Here is an 18575-nt window from a genome sequence, read left to right as displayed (position 1 = left end):
CATTAATTTCAGCTTTGGGTTGAGGCAGAGTCAAAGGGATGTTTTTCCTCTACAAATTCACTGCAAAACACAGAGCTCTGACACAGTAGTGGTAGAAGTCCCTTCTGCTGAATTTACTGCATTATACACTTCAGGAAACATCCAGAGTTAATCAGTGCAGAGATTAAAGAAGCAGAGAGAATCACAAGTCCTGCCCATGTCCCTTTCAGTTGGGAATACAGCTTGTAATAACCGCCCAGACTCTTCTCCTTCTGCTCAGGTCACCATTGATGAGGATAGGAAACCTTGGCAATGATTAGGAGAGTTTCTCCTTCTATAATCCAGGGGCACACAACAAATTGCTCATCTCCAATCTGCAGTTCTCCCCTCCACCCATGTGGAAATTTGGATTAATTAATCATCGCCCTTATGCTTTCAAGGTCACCGAAAATGAAAGACACTCAGCAAAATGGATGCACTGACAGTGATGATGATGATGATGATTTTCAATGTAAGCAGAAAATGCACAAGGCACAAACACCTCCATCCGTGCCATATCCTGCTGAATGAGATTCCACAGCTCCCTTGTAAATCTCAAAGCTCCTCAAGGGAAACACTCAACATGATAGGGCGTAAGATGAAAGGGTCATTATGATAGAGAGCATCTATCAAGTTAGGGGTGCCAGACTTCACTCCTGCCTTACAACAAAGTACAGACAGAGATGCACCAATTTGGTTCTGCTTTTTCACCCCTTATTGCAAGGAGTAGAGTCTGGCAAGAAAAAGATGAGCAAAATTCAGTACCTGCAGTTCAGCAGCTGGAGAAAGAGGTCCCAGTAGGTGACGTCAGGCAGCAGAGGCCGTCACACTGAGCTACAGCATCACTCTGTATTTGGTGTCAAGCCAAACTCATCTCCCTCAATGCTGACATGTGTTGACAGACCTGCATGAAGATATTTTTGTGATGGGAACAGAACTGCTATGTAATAATCAAATAACTGAGATGCCGTAATTTCATTAGCGCTGAGATAGCCGGGCAGTGAGGCTACTGACTGTCAGCTTCCATTCAGATCAAAGAAGGACCAATTAACCATGCGAGACGTTGATTAATGGAAATGAATCTGTCAGTTACCGAAGAAGCCACACAGCTACTAACAAAGCAACTTAAGCACCAGGTAACACAGCTGAGTATAAAAATCAAAGCAATAAATCAATATTCTGAATAGAACATTTTTACTAGCCTGTTATTTATGCCACTGTGAGTAATCCCACTTAGCACAGCTGGATAGAAGGGAATGGATGATGAGCTGACAGTATCGCAGGGAAACCTCCAGATTTCCTGAAATAAGCAATAAAAGGGGCATTTTATATCTTTTATGCATCTTGTAGTCTCTAGTTTTTCAATAAATTACTTGTTCAACTTGTGGAAACATATATAATAATAAAGTTAGGGTAATACATTTTTATTATTGCTGTTATTACTGCCGTTAGTATTACAAAGTAGTACTGAGGAGGAAGGGAACACTCTTCTATTCCTCTCTCTGCTTCTGTCTCTCCAGAACTAAGAGCTTTCAATGGTCAACAAGTTGAAGTCCCTGCACCCTGAATGTTTGCTTTATCACACAGCACGTGTCCATGCGGCCTAAGGCCACATAAAGAACAAGCTGCAAAATGAAACTACATTCATGAATAACAAAGGTATGTCTTAAAAAGAGAGAAAATTACAACACCAAGGCTTACTTCTGAGGTGAACAGACACAGCTATTCTGGCAATGTGTTCCATTTAATGAAGCTTAATGATGACTCATTAGCCATGCCTTGTCTTGGCCGATCTTGCAGTGCTGGCAGTAGGCAATACCCAGACCTAAGACTGATGCTATTAGCATAGCACCCTCAGACATACACATATAGTTTAACAGTGGTGAAAAGGCATCCCTACATTGGTACAGGTCAGCATGGATTCCAACAGCTTTCAGGCTCCTTCATGCCCCACAGCGACCCTGCCTGGCTACAGCATATATTTTCACTGTCAATGAGCCAAGATGTCAGCTATAAATGAGCTATAAATACATAAGTGCAGCCCTGCCACCAGTCACTGTACCATCATTCTTCCCCTCAATAAGGTGTAACATCAGGTAGCTGTGGAGCAACCTGTAACAGGTAAAATGAACCTGAAACAGGTAAAATGAACAACAACAGCCAACTGAAAAAGATGAGCTGCCCTCTGATATTTAGCACAGATCGCACCTCAGTGCCACAGAAGCACTGTGTTAATCCTGCAAACCAAAGACAGCACCGCACTGAGCCAAGGGCTGAAAAAGGTACCCTAAAGCTTAGGAAAACCATCATGAGGTGTTGAGGATATACTTCACCTGAAGGAAGATGGGTGTTGATACTGTGGTCGGCTTCCACACAGAATCACAGAATGACCCGGGCTGGAAGGGACCTCAAGGATGACGTAGTTCCAACCCCCTGCCTGGCAGGGCCACCAAACATACACCTTTACTAGATCAGGTTGCCCAGGGTGACGTTGCATTGAGCTCAGGGGGCCACAGCCGCCATGTCCACACCACACAGCAGCCCCACAGCCCACAAAATGGCGGCTGTGCACGGGGCTCAGGCTATGCTGCTCTCCCTCAGCACAACCAGAAAGTTCCACGGCGTTACACAAGCATGGGTACAACTGCAATCCGGTGCATTGCATGACGGCAATCCAGTTATTGGGACATAGGCAACAGCCTCCCTTCCAAAACCTGGTGCCCTCCAAGGGAAGGCGGCAGCATCGCAAGGCAGCGCCATGACACTGAGGAGCACCAGCACCACGGCTCGTTCCCGCCCGCTGTGTAGAGACCTGCACGAGCCCGAGCACGCTGCCGGATTGGCTCTCGTTTCTGTGCTGCGCGCTGATTGGTGGAGGAGAACCACCGCGCGCTTTTTCTTCCCTCCTATTGGCTCCTGCTTCCCGCCCAGCTTTGGACTCACTGCCCGCCACTCCTCTCCCTGTCGTCTGTCAGTGTCTCCTCACACATGGCGGCCTGCAGGGCTGGTTCGCGCTGCAGTTCGCAGGTGGATGGAGCCTCCGAGCAGCCGAGCGGGGCGGGCAGCTCCTCCCTCCTCGCCAGCGCCACGACGTGGCCCCTGAAGCGCTACGGCCGCTTCCTGTCCCCGACGGACAAGGAGGACGGGGAGCGAAGCGATCGCTCCTGGCAGGTGACGGTGTGGGGGAGGCCGCCCCTGTGTGTGAGGACGGGCTGGGTGTCCGCGCTGCTGTCCTGAGTCCTGAGGGGTTTGGAGGGTGGTTGTGCATAAAACGGCCACAGCGGGGGCACAGCGGGCACCTACAGTGAGCCCTAAGGCACAGAGCCACCCTCGTGTGCTGCCCTGTTACATCTCAGTGCTTCCACCCATGCCCCTCTGTGTTGTACTGGGGGTTGGAAAGGACCACTGTACACTATTCAGTCCAACCCCTGCTAAAGCAGATTCCCTGCAGTGTGTTACATTGGAGTGTGCCCAGGTGGATTTTGAACATATCCAGATGACGGACACCTCCTCCACACCTCCCCTCTGGGCAGCCTGTGCTCTGTCACACAAAGAATATTATATGAAACTTCTATGTTCAAGTCCATGCCCACTGCCCCTTGTCCTGCCATTGCACACTACCACAAAGAGCTTGGCCCCATCCACTTGTCTCCCACACTTTAAGTATTGTTAAGCACTGATCAGACCCCCCTCCAGCCTCCTCCAAACTCAGCAGTCCCAGGTCTCTCAGCTTTTCCCCTGACTGCTGGCAACAGATTCGGAAACCTTTCGTTTTGCACTCAGAAGCATCTTATTCTGCACTTAAAAGGCTGTGTCTTTACTTTGTCAATCTTTCTAAAGGTTTTTGAATCAAATGAGGAGTCTGGTCATCTTATCCTTACCATTGTTGTTTCTGGCCATTTCTTTATTTCCCAAGGAAGAACAGTACTGGTAAGTGCTAAATGCTATCACTTCTTTTTGTCCAGTGTAATCCTTCAGCCTAAGAAAAACAATATACTCTTAAGAAAGGGATAAAAATACAACTTTTTGGAAGATTTGCCATCTGCTCCAGCTAGTTTCTTGCCAGCCACCTGTTAGTATTCTGGTGCTGATAATTTGATTTATCACATAGCATGTTTTTGTTTGGTTGCTTTTGATGTTGAGTAGCCTAACATCCCTCTTACATCCTTGGGAGGCAAAATAACAACATCAGATTGTGTCAATCAATTCTGTGCTTCAGTAGGACTGTTCACTAACAGTGAAGATACCATTGAACAACTCACCTTGAAGGAATTGGTTTGATGCTGAGATTACTCCATTCCCCGCAGCAGAGAAGCCTGTCCTGGAAGGTGGTATCCACTTTGTGGTGCAGAACATCAGTACTCAGTGATGACAGCAAACATATAGGAATATACATATACATAAATAGCAAATAAATAGGAATTGGCTGTTAAAAATACTAGAAGGTCATGATGAGCCAACAGAAAATGCTGTACTACTAAATATATGTATTTTTAAATAGAACGTGTAAGTGAGTATGTATAAGGTTAGAACTTAGTTTTTGCTGTGCCTCTTAAGAAGTCTTATACTTAAAGAATAAAAGCACGGAGGGAGTGTCCCATGTAGATATTCCAGATTTCAAGATTCAGTTTAAAATGTCAAGGTATCCTTTACTTTTGGGTGTGTTAAGTGTATGAAATAGGTGATGAATGAGATAACAAGGAGGTGTCTGGATGCCCTTTGGGCCAGACACGGCGTTTGGTTTACACAGTTAAGAAAGACACATTGAATGTTTTTGGATAAGGTAAAAATGAAAGATATTTCAGCATATTTTGAGTGTTGATGTTGTGTGGAGTCAGTAGTTGGACTCAGTGGTCCTTATGGGTCCCTTTCAACTCAGGATATTCTAGGATTCAGTGAATAAGGAGTAATTGAATGTATAGATGGTTAATACAGAGGCAACTGAAGTAAGAAGAGCTGTAGCACTTTGAAGACTACACCTGGCAAAGACAGTGTACAAAATTGGTAATGTATGCATTTAAAAACCTTTCCTCAGTGCCATGCAGGACTAATGTGCTGTGATAAAATTCTTGTGCTTAGGACAATCCCAATCCACAGGCATCCTGTCAGTCTGTGAAGACCAGACTATGGAATCTATTCAGTAAAGCAGTGACTATCGTCAACCAGCACAGGCAGCAATGCTGTGGGCCAGAAGCTGATAACAGCATTGCTATCACAGTATGTGTGAGCATTACCAAATCTCTGAACAGTTTTATTCAGGTAGCACACAGGGACACTAGAAATTCAGGGTCATTTCAGTATCACTCAAGCTGGAACTGCACAGGCTGCTGGTGAGATTACACAAAGATCTTGTTGAGATGCAGTGTAACAAGAAAATTGCCACGTTCTGCGGTCTCTGTTGTTGCTGTAGAAATAAGCAGACTGTAGAAGTGGTTAATCTCACTGGTGCTATCTCCCTGTAGGCTCCAGCTCCCAGCTGTTGTCAGAAACCTGCCACAACATTTAAACAGGCTTTGCATGGCTAAATACATAGATCTCCTCTGAATCTGTCACAGACCACATCTTCTCACTGGGGGTCCATTATAATGGACATTTTGTCACACAGGACAATATGAAATTCACAAGTTTTGCTCCAGAGGGAACATATCAAGTTTGATAGAGTTCTGCAATTGTGGGAAGTACGCAGCTGAGATTTTTAAGGTGTGTGTTCATTTCTACTTACTCCCATGGGCTGCTGAGTATTTCCTTTTCAAGGACAAGGTGTTCAGCAACACATACATGCTGCCTTGCTTGCACTGAAATTCCCTCTGATGGAAATTACAGAATTGTTTGAGTTGGAAGGCACCAATAAAGGTCCAGTCCAACCTCCTGCAATGCACAGGGACACCCACAGCACATCAGGTGCTTAGAGCCCCCCAGCCTGACCCTGGGGTCTGCAGGGATGGGGCACCACTGCCTCTCTGGGCAACCTGTGCCAATGTCTCCTCTCTTTTATTTTGAAGCAATTTCCCTTTGTGCTTAAAGAACTGTTTCATGCTATGTAGTAACGACATCCTTTAAAAATTGTTGATACCAAGTCTTCTGATCCATCTTCTAATCCCTGCTTTTCAGACCTTCTGATGTACTACAGGTTCCTGGTTTTGAGGTAACCAGACAATGGTTATTGTAGCTCTATGTCTTTATATCTGTAAGGCCTCTAGTGGTAATCCAAGAATGAACGGAATCTTTTAAATTCAAGAATTCATTATACAGTGAATGTTCCCAATTTATTTGTTTAATCTAATCACAGCAGTAAATGAAACCTTGTCCAACTCCAAGAGACTCAACACGAACCTAAGTAACAGGTTAAAAAAGAACCATAGGATATCCTGAGTTGGAAGGGACCCATAAAGATCATCGAGCCCAAGTCCTGGCTCTACACAGAGCCACCCAAAAACCAGATTACCTGTCTGAGACTTGTCCACATGCTTCTTATTCTGCAGCAGCTTGGAGCTGTGCCCACTGCCCTGGGGAGCTCGTTCCAGTGCCCAACTATCCCCTGGTGAAGAACCTGATCCTGACAGCCAGCTTCCTTCCTCCCTTGGGTTCTGTCACTGGACACCAGAGAGAGGAGAGTAGAACCTGCCTCTCCAGTCCCCCTTGTGAGGGAGCTGTAGTCCACAAAGAGGTCACCCTTCAATCCAGTTTTAATCAATCATTTATGACAAAAGTGATCAATATTTTAAAATGGACAATACCGTAGTATGATACATTCTCACCTCTTCTAGTGTAAAATTGGAACATACAAAAATCGGTGCGATAATGGATTCATGCTGGTTTGTTTTGTACCTTCTGTTTTCTTTAAGAAAAGTCAGAGTACATCTGTTCTTCAGTGGCGTGTTTTATAAAAGCCAAAATGAACCTTTTTAGCAGCCAGCGAGTTCTTGGTTATGTTAGTGAGACTGTGGGTGGATCCTTTTAAAAGTCTAGGAAAAATAGAATCACTTTCATACTGAAAAGTGTTGATTTCAGGCTTTGTCTTTCATATAGAAATGCTCTTTTGTCATTCTTCTGCAGTAAATGTCAGCGTTCATTGGACTCGGTGCTGATCAGGTCCATTTATGGAAAACTTTCAGTACATCTCCATTTGCAGGAAACTGAGGTGAAAAACAGTTCACAAATGGAAATGTGTACTTCAGCAATGGCTGAATTAAGCTCATCCATTTGGAGAAGAACACTCAGGAGTTCCTGACTTTACATCAACATATCTTCCTCTTAAATGTTTATCCTTGTGTTCTTGCAGTCCTTACTGCTTTCTTAAAGCAGGAGTGTTAAAAAATTTTATCTTTAAAAAAAAAAAAGCAGCTATTTGGAGCCAGGTGACACCGATCTGTCTGTAAGAAGAACGTTTCTAAAGCAGTTACAAAATGTTCACGTATAACAGCTTTAATACGTACAGCAGTCTTACAGGTGCTGTTGTTTTGACATCATAACTTCAGTACCTGAAAACGCTCTGGAACTGCTGATCAAAGCAAGTCCAAGCTGCTGGCAAAAGTGATTGTGTGCAAGTCCAGCTTTTCCATCAGTTGCCCAAAGAAACTGAATTATTTACTGGAATGAGAAGACTTTCAAGGAATGGGAATGTTTTCAAGGCTGTTTTAAATATTCTGTAATGACACATCCAGAAATGACTACCTGTGATCAACCAGATGGGATGTAGAGGAGGGTAAATGAAACTTTGCAGCCTGGAAGATAAAAATCCATTGTGCCTAATGTATATCAAAGCGGGGGGTTGTTCGTGATTTTCAGTATTTCATTCAGAATTAAATCTCATAACATATTTATAGGAGCTGTTTTTGCAGTGTTGCCTAACAGATGGTGTATCTTAGGGTAGGAAAATCTCATTCCTGCACACTGTAGGCAATGGAATTTTAACAGGAATACCTCCGCAGCCTCTCCAGCAGTTTCTGGCCATGCTCTGAGGACACACTGTGTTCAGCGTATGCTGCACAGTTGTATACTTTATTTCCTGTCCTTCCTTCAAATCACACATCGTGAACATTTTACTTCAGTGCTTTATTGGATGCAATTAATTCCAGCGCTAGAATTATTAGTACCCTACAAATGAAACAAATTGAAACTGTGACAAGGGCTTATTTAATAGGATAAAATGAATCCAGAGTAATTGATTTGCGACCTGATCTTTGGAACTGTATGTTAAGTGTCCTTAGAGCCTTCCTGGTCTCCTCCTGACTTCCAGTAAGTGAACAGTTCACAGGTTGCAGTAGCTTCTAACCTCATGAATTAGGCAAGTGTTCAGCAGCCATTCTGATGTTCTTTGGAGTGCCTGAAACTGAGGTACCAAACTTAAATGTCAGCTTATTTCAACATATCCTGTTGACATGTTCATTTTGGATAAGCTGAATGTCTTTGTACATTAGTTTCCCCGTTTATACTTGCTATAATGATGCATTCCTGTTGTACAGTGATGACTAGCAGTGATAATTAATTTCAAGGGGTTCTGATCTGTACTATTCTTTTGGCCTTTATTCTACTAAGCAAATTCACCTGTAGTTAGAGTTTAAGATAAAGTGTTGCTTTAACAAGGTATATATTTTTTTTCAAGTTCTAACTTGGAAATGTATCCAGGTTTGTCCTGAGTTAGGGTTTTAGTTTCGTTGTTTGCTCCTTCAGGGGCATGTATGCGTCTATGGGAGCTCTTGGTAGAAAGTGAATGCCTGGCAGTGAGTGCTCCTGCACCCAGTGCTTTGGCAAAGGACATTCGTCACTTACTGAGTCCCCTGTGCACGGTTATCTCAGGTGTGTGCTGGTATTTGGTTAACAGCAGCATTCAAAATCTGGCTTCTAAGAGACTGGGGGTGAAGAAATTGCACGCAGAGAGATAACAGAGCTTAACATCCTTTTATTCCTCCTTAGCTTGCAGTCTGTCTGCTACGACTTTTTGGCCTTTTCCCCTTTCCACTTCCTATTCAGTATTCTGAAGATGTGGCTGATGCTTACAGCAGGTAAGATCTGTGTTACACACAGCCTGCAAAGCACAGGGCTTCTGCTATGTGTGGAGTTACCCAGGGACACTGTGGCAGTATTTAGATCACAGAGACAGATGCAGAAGTAAGGAAGGCATCTTCAGATTCTGCAACTCTACTTAGTCTGAATAGACTCTAGTGAGTCTTAATAACAGGGGCTTGAATTGAGTTACGTTTGGAGTTTAATATTCACACCTTCTGGATTTAGGTTGGAATTCAGATGGTCATTAAAGAAATTTCATTTCATTTCATGGTCATTAACGAAAAAAATAAAGCAGTTTTCTAGCCGTGCTCACATGTTGCTCAGCACTCAGGGGTTTCTAGATGACAGAATAGTGCTAACAAGAAGCAATACCTTGCACCACAGAACAAGGGCCTCGTTATCCAGCAACTTCATGAATGCTGAAATGTCAAATCAGAACAGAAGTCTTTCCCAGTTAATGACAGGACTATTTGGATGTCAATCTGCACCAGCATTATTGGCTTCTCCGCCTCTTGGGTGATGTGGTCACGTTTCATCCTGTTCCCAAAATGCCTGGGAAATGTCTTGCTTTGTTTTTTTGCTGTCATTTATTTTTTCTCAGGATCCACCCTCAGAGGGGCTTCGATTTTTGTCACAGATGCATGAAATTGTTTTCCTTTATGCAGCGTTCATACAAGCATGACCCCGGAGAATGACATTAAGGAGTATATGCACAACTGAAAACTAAACATCAAACTTAGAAAATTACTGCCACTTCTATCTTCAGACTGCAAACACTGAAGTCTTTTGTTCCTGCCCAATTTTACCTCGCCTTTCTGTCTCAGTTCCCAATTAATCTCCTGCTGCCATCTGTCTTTGCTCGCACCAATGCTGCTCAGCTGTGCTCCACTCTGAATGCAAAGCAGGTATTGGTGTTGCCTGCCCGCTGCTTTGTTCTGCGCATGCGCAGGATGGCATCATGGAGCTGCTGGTAGTACTTGTTTCTCTGTGCACACATCAACAGTGGATTTAAAGCTGATCCAGTTACCAGCATAAGGGATTTAATGGTGGAGCCCAATCTGAGTAGTTGTGTGCAACTGAGTTTAGCCAGAACAGCCCCTCTTCTTGTGCTGTTAGCTTGCCTGCACCAAATCAGCTCTGTTGTACTGCTCAAGTCACGCACTGAATTTTCCTATTTGTTTCAACTATTTTTAGGCTTTTTCCTGCTTGGCAATATACAGTCACCCAGATGTGCAAGAGGAAAGGAAGCTCTTTCTGTTTTGTCCTTCATTTAGTTAATTAAACTTGAAGAAAATTCAATTGCAGTTAATTAAATTTGGAGTTGAATAATTAGGTACACATAAATAATGCTAAATGCTGTTTATTTTTCCAGCTTGCTTTACCTCAGAAACAGGGCATATAAACAAAGGACAACCTGGGAAACATCAGTGAAGTAATTGGTAGGAAAGTTAAACATGAGCTGCTTTTTATGATCTCTATGAAAATGGTGATTATTTTAAGGAGAAAACATTTGTTCTACGTATGTCTTACGGAGAAAGGAAAAATGCTATAAAAATAGGCTTACTATGGGAACAGCTACATGTAAACAAACAGACCGTGTGCATCTCAAGCAGTAAGTGGCTGAAATGGACAGACTAAGTGGGAGCAGCTGGGAGCTGAAGCAAGTGGCCTAGTGAAAGGGTAGTATCAGAACTGCTTCTCCAATGGCACTGGGGGACGGGGCAGTGGGTAGGACACAGCCCTGCTCCAACTCACATTCTTTCCTGGGTGGTTTGGTTGTCCAGGACTCAGCCCAGCTGCTTAACCAGAGCGAGCAGCTCCGAACGGACCAATATGTTTAGAGAATGTAGATATCCCCTTCGGTGTGAAACATACTCAACTTTTACAGCTTGAAATGAGGGAAATAAGTCCTTGTGCTGCTGAGCGGTCTGCCGCATTTGTAGAGAAGGGCAGTGAATGGAACTGGAGTATAAAAATACCAAGTTATCCAAGCTGCTGCTTGTTTACCTGGATCCCATCTGAAGAAATGCCTGCCTGGCCCTCGGGTAAATGCACGCTGTCCCATTAGTCGGGGTTGCCTGCCCTCTGCTGCCTTCTCCAGCAACTTCACGGGCTTTGGGAGGAGAGTTGGAAGCTCTGCTTTGGCTGGGCTCATTGTGCATCTCAAGGTCACTTTCATAACGTGCACGCTAAATATATATGGAAATTAGAATGTGCCATGACAGTTGTTACTGGAGCTACCGATTCCAATTTAATTCAGTGTGGTAAAAATTACTTATTGACACTTGTTTGATAGATACAAAAATGTCTGTACTGAGACGACAGTCATCTTCATTAGGGTTTGCATTATATCGCATCGTTTGAGCGTGTACTTTGGAGCACAGTGAGTTTGCTGTGCAAGTAGTTTGTGCTCTGCTTTGTTTCAGGAGGGCTTCTCATTAATTGATTCCCAGAAGTGGTTAAGGATTGCAAGACGAGCAGACTGCCTGCTGCTTCATGCTCAGTCAAAGGTAGGGAGTTACAATGCACTATTTCTAATTGCTATCAGTTCTGGCTGGCTGATGTTTCTTAATACTAGATAAATTAAACCAGGAACTATGAGATCACATAAACTGTGTGGATAAATTAAAGGTGCCGGTGTTTTTTTCTTTGCTCTTCTTTGTTGTTTTACTTTAGGTATGAAACAAACCTGGATCAAATTAAGTTCAGGTCTTTTGTACCCGCTGTTCCACGAGGCTTTCAGCCTCAGAGTTAGCTGCTAGGACAGCTAGGCTAGTATTTCTTTTGGAATCCATCTCCCAACCTGAACATGTTTCAGCCCAAACAACTGCATCCAGTTTAACTCTCTTTACCTGGTGAGGGAATTCACTGTTAGGTTAGAAACAGGAGTTTTGGAAAGAGATAAGCTTGGTGGCTGCTAGAGACCACTACGAACTCTTTGAATCATTCACAGAACTATGAAGGCATGAAAACAAGTGCTCCAAGTTGTTCTGGCATTCCCCCCCTGACAGGAACTCCTGTAAGAGGTTCACAGCAGGTTATTGTAATTGCACACAGCAATATCCAGGATAGATGAAAACTGTAAGAAGTCCTTTTCTCTTTGCATCTTTTACCTGGTATCTTCTCTGACAGATGCACAGCTATTTTTTTACACAGGTTACAAACCAAACAGTATTGTTTGCAGAGGGGGATGCCTTGCTAACTGCAAGCTAAGGGCTCTCCCTGTTTCAGAATGAGCCTAGACAAGCAGTGGCACTAAGAAATACAAAAATAGGTACCTTCAGCTGTTTTGAATTCATGGGTTATGTTTGCCTGAACCCAAAACACTTTTGCTGTCTGGTTTTTCTCAGATTATTGTTATGAAATGTACAGTACCAAAGAAGACTGTTGAGCTGTTGCAGAATAATTAGCTCTGATGAATCAGAAGATGATCAGTTTCCTTCACAGCGAACAGAACCGCCTCCTCAGCGCAGCACTAAGGGACTCTGCTGCATCTCACAAGAAACAAAGCCAACAACACTGTGATTCCGGGGCTCCAACAAATATCCAAGGGAAAGCTTTCAGGAAACAAGGAATATTAATGTTGTCTTCAATGAATGCACTGCGTCTGAATGTTTACTTGCCATAAATTCTCATGACTTAAAGTGGACTTAATGGTATTGCAATGGTCCTGTCATACAGTTTCTCTAGTTTGTACCCTAAATTAGAGCTGAAACAAACCCATAAGTGCTGTCAGTGTATGCAGATTCTGTGCTATTGTTCAAAAAAGTGTTAAAAAAAACAAGTAACACAAATACAGGAGGGAAGCCACGCTGTGCAGAGGGTTGTCTCAGCCCTGGAAAACCTAAAGAAGGACAAGAATTGTACAAGAGGAAGCAGAAGGCATTTAAACAGTGAAAGCAAGCAGTGTTTTCAAACACCTCCTCCTATATTTGAGGGCACAAAACAACTACAGGACACATGCAGATTAGCATTGCATTATGATTTCTGTCTCACCCTGAGCTCCTCTCTTTCAGCCTGACTTCATTAGTCATTTGTAGTTATTAGTACTAAGTTTTCAGTGATGCTTGCTGGTTTCTTACAAGTACTTGTTCAGTAGGGCTCTCAGCTGGCCGACAGCATTCCTAAACTTTGAGAAACTTAACATACTTATATTCAAGATAAGCAAAGGATTTACCTTTCAGATGTACTGCTGGGAACCTCGTTCCATGGAATACATGCATATTCACATACGTATGTAATTATGAAGCCGTATCTATCAGGTGCATGCTAGCATCTTTCCATGAAGGGAAAAAAAACAAGTTCACAAAGTCTTCTGTTCATAACCTGGGGGCTGTAGAGGCAACTAACAATGGTCTTCTTTTAAAGCCTTCAAAAAGAATTCAAATTTAGAAGCAAGTTACCGTTTTCTCATGTTAATGAGAACTGACCTTCCTGGCGTATATCCATCCACAGGTCAGTTCTCAGTTACCTTTTCTTGACTCAGATGACTCCTTCATTAATGGGAGGAAATGAAACTTGAAATCTGAAGAAAGCTGAGGGCTCACATGAACTGCAGCAGTCGCTCTTTTCCTGCTACCTAAAATGTATTTTATATTTGCAATTTCAAGACCAAACTAAGTCCAAGAAATACAACCTACAAACAAGAGCATTCGGTATCTATCAGCCTTACAGCTGAATGTGATCAGGACAGTTACTGTGCCCAACAGGCTCTTCATGCATTTTAAACAATACTATTGTTCAGTACCACAACTTACACCGGGGTCAGTTTTGCCCAGCTGCTTTGTTTTTAGTACTTGGTGCCATTCTCTACTAAACAGGAAGACTGTGTGTGTGTGCGTCTGCCATTTTGTGTGGAGGACAGTGCACCAAGCCACTCTGAACGTCAGTCAGCATCACTGTTAGAGCACAGGCTAAGGCTGTTCCTCAGCACGAGAGTTTAAAGGGAATGATTTCAGGGAGCTGATTACAGAGTAGCCTTCCATTGGTGCAGTACTTATGCTGAAGCATTTCACTGTTTTTCACTCCTTATCTGCATTAACTTGGTTCAAAGAACAGCACTCAGCCGTAACGCTGCACTGAATTTATGCTTAGCTGCGCATGGGTTCGCTGGGTGGGTGAGGCTGGGTCTGATGCTCATGGTGACATAAATCCTAAATCCATTTGGTAGTTCCCAGAACTCTTAGCTCAGATGCCAGATGACCTGTGCTTGCTTTAGAGTCGTCTCATTTTCTTTTACCAGTAACTGGTCAGAACTGGTGCACCCTTAAAAGATACTATTTCCAGCAACAATAAGACCTTAAACCTTGCTGCAAACACAGCAATGCACATTCTCTTGGACAGACCTTTAATTAGTTGACAGGTGACCCTGTTTGCTTGCCATTTTCTCTATTTTTGCTGGCTTTCAGACTGGGGATTATATTCTCGTTCAGCTGCTGAGATAATAAAGATACAGCAAGGAAAACTTGTTTCTTTGTCTTTAAGATGGAGCAGTGATCCAAGAATTAATCAGCTTCTATCTAACTATATCTAATAGAGGTTTTAATTAAATCAAAATACGTTGAGTGGATGGATGAGCAGTTAAATTAATTTCTCCCTGATTTTTCAGCAGAACGAATGCCGCATGTTCCGGGTTCAGTTTGGTGGGGATTCAGAAGAGCAGACGCTGGAGCACTGCTGCAGCTGCGTCCAGAAACTCACAGAGTATGTGCCAGTTCACGAGGCTGATGAACTAAGCCAGAACCTCTGTTACAGTCACAGCCAAGTTGAGGATACCGAACAAAATACATCAGCTCTACATGTAGTAAGTACAGCCGTTCTGGGAGGCAGTGACAGAAGCTGGCTATCATATTCCTGCTTAAGAAGCCTGAAAAAAGGTTAACAGAACAGTGCTTAAACATGGCTTTTATCTTGCCAAGTTGGGAACCACCTTGCAGCTTTCCAGCTGAATTGTGCTGCTTATAGAAACAGTCAGAGCCATTTAAGTAACTGTGACTTAAATGCTCTTTTTTTTGTATTTACCCACTCCTTTGCAGTTTTATTAACTGTAAATACAGTCATCACATCCGTTTTAGCTAACCTGACACATTTAGAAGTGATTTCAGGGTAGGAAAATGATGTTTCTCCTCCCCACAGCAAAGATTTAAGGTAACAGAGGCAGATAGTGCTTCTGAGGATGCCTAATTCTTAAATACACACTCCTGGGTATTCAGAGGATCTCAACACCAGCTCTGAAAAGCACTGCTGTAGCTAACTCAGCCAGGAAACCTCTCAGCTGTGTGATGATATATCAACAGTAATGGGAACAGCAAAGTTTTCAGCTTCATCATTTTCAAGAAAATACAGGAAAAATCCTATTGCTGGACAGTGGAAACAATATTTGGTAGAGAAAACTGGAGGAGGGCTGTTGAATATACTGCTGATTTCTCTGTGCTTTAGATTTCACTCATTTCCTGATGAGTTAAAATAACAGAAGGAAGTATTTAATGGCAGAATACTGTTGAACACCAGTAGTCATGCTAACAGCATCGCTCCAGAAGTGACTGAAAACCTCACTCCTAAGATGAACTGCCACCCCAAACCATCTTTTCAGTGGTGTAACCCCTGGGAGGTGACAGAGGATGCTCCTGGGGAGCGTTCACGTGTTTATTTAAAGTTAGTTCCAGCAAGTAGTTTACAAGTTGCCTTGCCTTAGATATGACAGTTTGGTTCCAGGCCCGTTGTTCCCCATCTTTCATTTTTAAAGACTTTAACAGATATGCTTTCAGGTTCCATAAAAAGAGATGCCTTTTTACTGCTCAAGGTAGCTGAGCACACTCATCCCTTAGTTTCTCTAAATGAAACTGCTTCCCTTCCTGCACGCGCTCACACTCTTCTTGGTAACAAACCCGTATTTGCATTTGATGTTTTCTAGGCAGATGAGCCTCTGCCAGATTCCTTCACAAACTTTGGAGAAAGAAGATCCACAATGCAGCTAGCACAGGTAACAAGGAAAGATCAAATAGTTTGGGTCCTGCAAGTGAAACTCAGGTGCAGAGAAAGCTGTTTCGTGCTATAAACACCTGCAAGTGTCTTCATTGAACAGCAGGATGCCATCAGGGCTACTATCTGTACCAACAAAACTAAAACCCGCCATTCTTCAGTCCTGTGTAAGGTGGGTGCATTATCCCCGCTTCTGAGCACAGCTTTCTGCCCATGAGGCTTTCATTTGCCACGTGCTGTAATCCATTTCTCCCTTGAGTCACTAGAAAACTCCCTCCCACAAGGCTCCTCGATACGGTTTTACACATCATCCACTACTTGCCCTTGTACACTTTTTATTCAGCTTAACACAACTGTGCTGTGAGCTGAGATCTCCCATGCCCTGGAATTGGAAAGTTCATTCAGGGCTAAGCTTCTTTCCGCAGTTCAGCTTTGGAGACACCCATCCCACTGCTGCTCTAGAACACTCTGGAGCTGCATTTCCCCATTTCCGCCACCCCCAGAAGGTGGCAGGAGCTTCAATCTCAGGTATTCTCTCCAGCAGTGTTTTTTAGAAGCATTTTCAGAGACAACAACATGAGCCAGGACAACAAACAGCAGGACTTCTGTGTGAATCACTACCATTACTAAAAGTAGGAGGGGTCCTTTTCAGTGCACGCAGACACAGCTGTATTCTACACGTCAGCACAGTCTGCCTGCCCTTGCTCGCTCAATGTTCAAGCAATGCAAGCTGGAGGAGCCAACAGCAGTCCTGAGCTGCCCACAGGAGGAGGCCCACAGGAGGATGCCCCATTGCTGAAGCCACACTGGGCATCCAAAGCCCATTAACCCAACGGCAGACCCCTCCATAACACAGTGACCACTCACCTCCAGCTGCATCTACACACCTCATGGCACTGCACACACACCCTTTGCACAGGATCCTTTTCTCTTGCACAGAATGCACTGACTGGGAACCACATTACCCAGGAAACTGACATTTCTGAGGTAACTCCTGCACTGGCAGCTCTGCTGGAATTGAAGTTAGATATGAGAGAGGCATTCCATATGTAAGTCATACAGGACTGAAAGTATTCAAGCGGTGTAATAACAAGGCAGATGCATCTTTATTAAATGCCGAAGGAAAAACCTGACGTAGCTGCATCGTTACAAAACCCACGTGGCGCTACCTTGTCTGTACGAGATCAGTGCAACAGCTGTGTTGTTCCTTTGCAGTCTGTGCTAAGTCACGAGTTGGAGCTGCCCCTGGTGTACCGGCATTCAGCGTGGAGCGCACGAGACCTGGGACCCTTCATCCGCTTATGCCTGATGGACCAGCACTTCCCAGCCTTTGTGGAGGACGTGGAGAAGGAACTGAAAAAGCTGACGGAAGGCTGAGCCGCGTGCAACGCCGCTCCAAGGTACGCAGCGTAGCTGACATGCCATTAAATATGTGGAAGTCTCACACGTTTTTGTCAGTGTTTTATTTTTAAAAACAGGTGAATCCACTTTTTTTGTTTTGTTTTGTTTTATACATCATTGCACTTCAACAAATACACAGAACACAAGTTCATGCATCTACAGTTACGCACATCATGAGAACCCTGTTAGGTCTATTTCTACAATCTTTAAATCATGAGAAGTTACAGTGTCAAACTGAAGATAACTAGTTGCATAGAATATCACCATGCCGTAACGTTTCAGTTAAACAAACAAAAAAAAACTTATAAAAGTTTGCCTGAATTGAATGTACAAGAATATGTTGAACACATCAGTGCAAAAGGATTCGAGAATTTACATGAGTTAACAAAAAAAAAAAAAAATCACTTAAAAAGCAATCATATATATATATTTATAAACTGAAGTTTTGTTTTCGTTTCAACTGCATTTCACCACCACCTTGTCCAACTGTTCCGGCTTCTGAAGGCTGACCGCAGGACACCCGAGTTTCTCTATATAGGTTAAGCCCTTAAGATATATTTCAACTTAGAATTCCTTCTCTATGCACCAGAACAGCATCACCCCTCTCATCTACCAGACGTACAGTAAGGAATGAACATCAGCAGCTTCAAAATGAAACACGATTATACTGGATTTTGGTTTTTCTCCTCCCCCCAAATATAAATATATACTGTATATATTTGTCAGTCTCGCCGTACTTTACAAAAAATATCACTAGATGGCAGCAGTGCGTTTTTGAGCTTTGCCAATTTAACAGCTACGGTAAGTAAAAAATGGCGCATGCGTGATCCAATTTACTACTTCTAATGTTTAAATATAGTAAGGAGGGGAAAAAAATAAAATAAGCAACATTCACAGCACATCAAGCCCAAAATAGTTTACACCTTCTACACTGAAGCGGTATTAAAGTTTATCTGACTAGGTCATCCTTGCAGGAGAGGCTAAATAAGGCATGCTTTAGACAGTCATATTTTGTTGCTCACTTGAAAAGGAAGGAAAAAAAAAAAGAAAAAGAAAAAAGAAAAATCAGACAGAACTGGAGTTCTAGAACCAAGAGTTCCAACCCTTAAATTTAGCAGGTCATATTGCCATCAGTCTCTCAGAAACTTAAAGCTCTAAAAAAGAAA

The 18575-nt window shown here is 43.2% G+C and overlaps 2 protein-coding genes across 2 annotated transcripts in view; one reads left to right on the top strand and one right to left on the bottom strand.

The window, feature by feature from the left end:
- Nucleotides 1–2991: 2991 nt before the first annotated feature.
- On the top strand, nucleotides 2992–18474 carry REC114 (REC114 meiotic recombination protein). The gene is made up of 6 exons (XM_085515039.1): nucleotides 2992–3189; nucleotides 3859–3948; nucleotides 11454–11537; nucleotides 14636–14830; nucleotides 15941–16009; nucleotides 17224–18474. Exons 1-6 carry the CDS (start codon nucleotides 3007–3009, stop codon nucleotides 17383–17385), a joined length of 783 nt encoding a protein of 260 aa, XP_085371165.1. The 5' UTR covers nucleotides 2992–3006; the 3' UTR covers nucleotides 17386–18474.
- NPTN (neuroplastin) overlaps nucleotides 17093–18575 on the bottom strand; it is a 44911-nt gene continuing 43428 nt past the window's right edge. Inside the window, exon 10 of the mRNA XM_085514913.1 lies at nucleotides 17093–18563. The gene's annotated coding sequence lies outside the window, so the exon portion shown is untranslated. The remainder of the gene's footprint in view (nucleotides 18564–18575) is intronic.

The sequence above is a fragment of the Coturnix japonica genome, chromosome 14 (genome assembly GCF_054131305.1).
Source record: "Coturnix japonica strain WE chromosome 14, WE-NBRP24, whole genome shotgun sequence".
Classification (NCBI taxonomy): Eukaryota; Metazoa; Chordata; class Aves; order Galliformes; family Phasianidae; genus Coturnix; species Coturnix japonica.
This window is presented reverse-complemented; position numbering and strand designations above follow the sequence as displayed.

What these genes read in the sequence shown, in the direction of transcription:
- REC114 (XM_085515039.1), top strand. Translation starts at nt 3,007, where the DNA reads ATGGCGGCCTGCAGGGCTGGTTCGCGCTGCAGTTCGCAGGTGGATGGA. An exon ending in CCCAAGGAAGAACAGTACTG is followed by an intron (nt 3,949 to 11,453) that starts GTAAGTGCTAAA and finishes GCTTTGTTTCAG; the next exon opens with GAGGGCTTCTCATTAATTGA. An exon ending in TGCTTCATGCTCAGTCAAAG is followed by an intron (nt 11,538 to 14,635) that starts GTAGGGAGTTAC and finishes CTGATTTTTCAG; the next exon opens with CAGAACGAATGCCGCATGTT.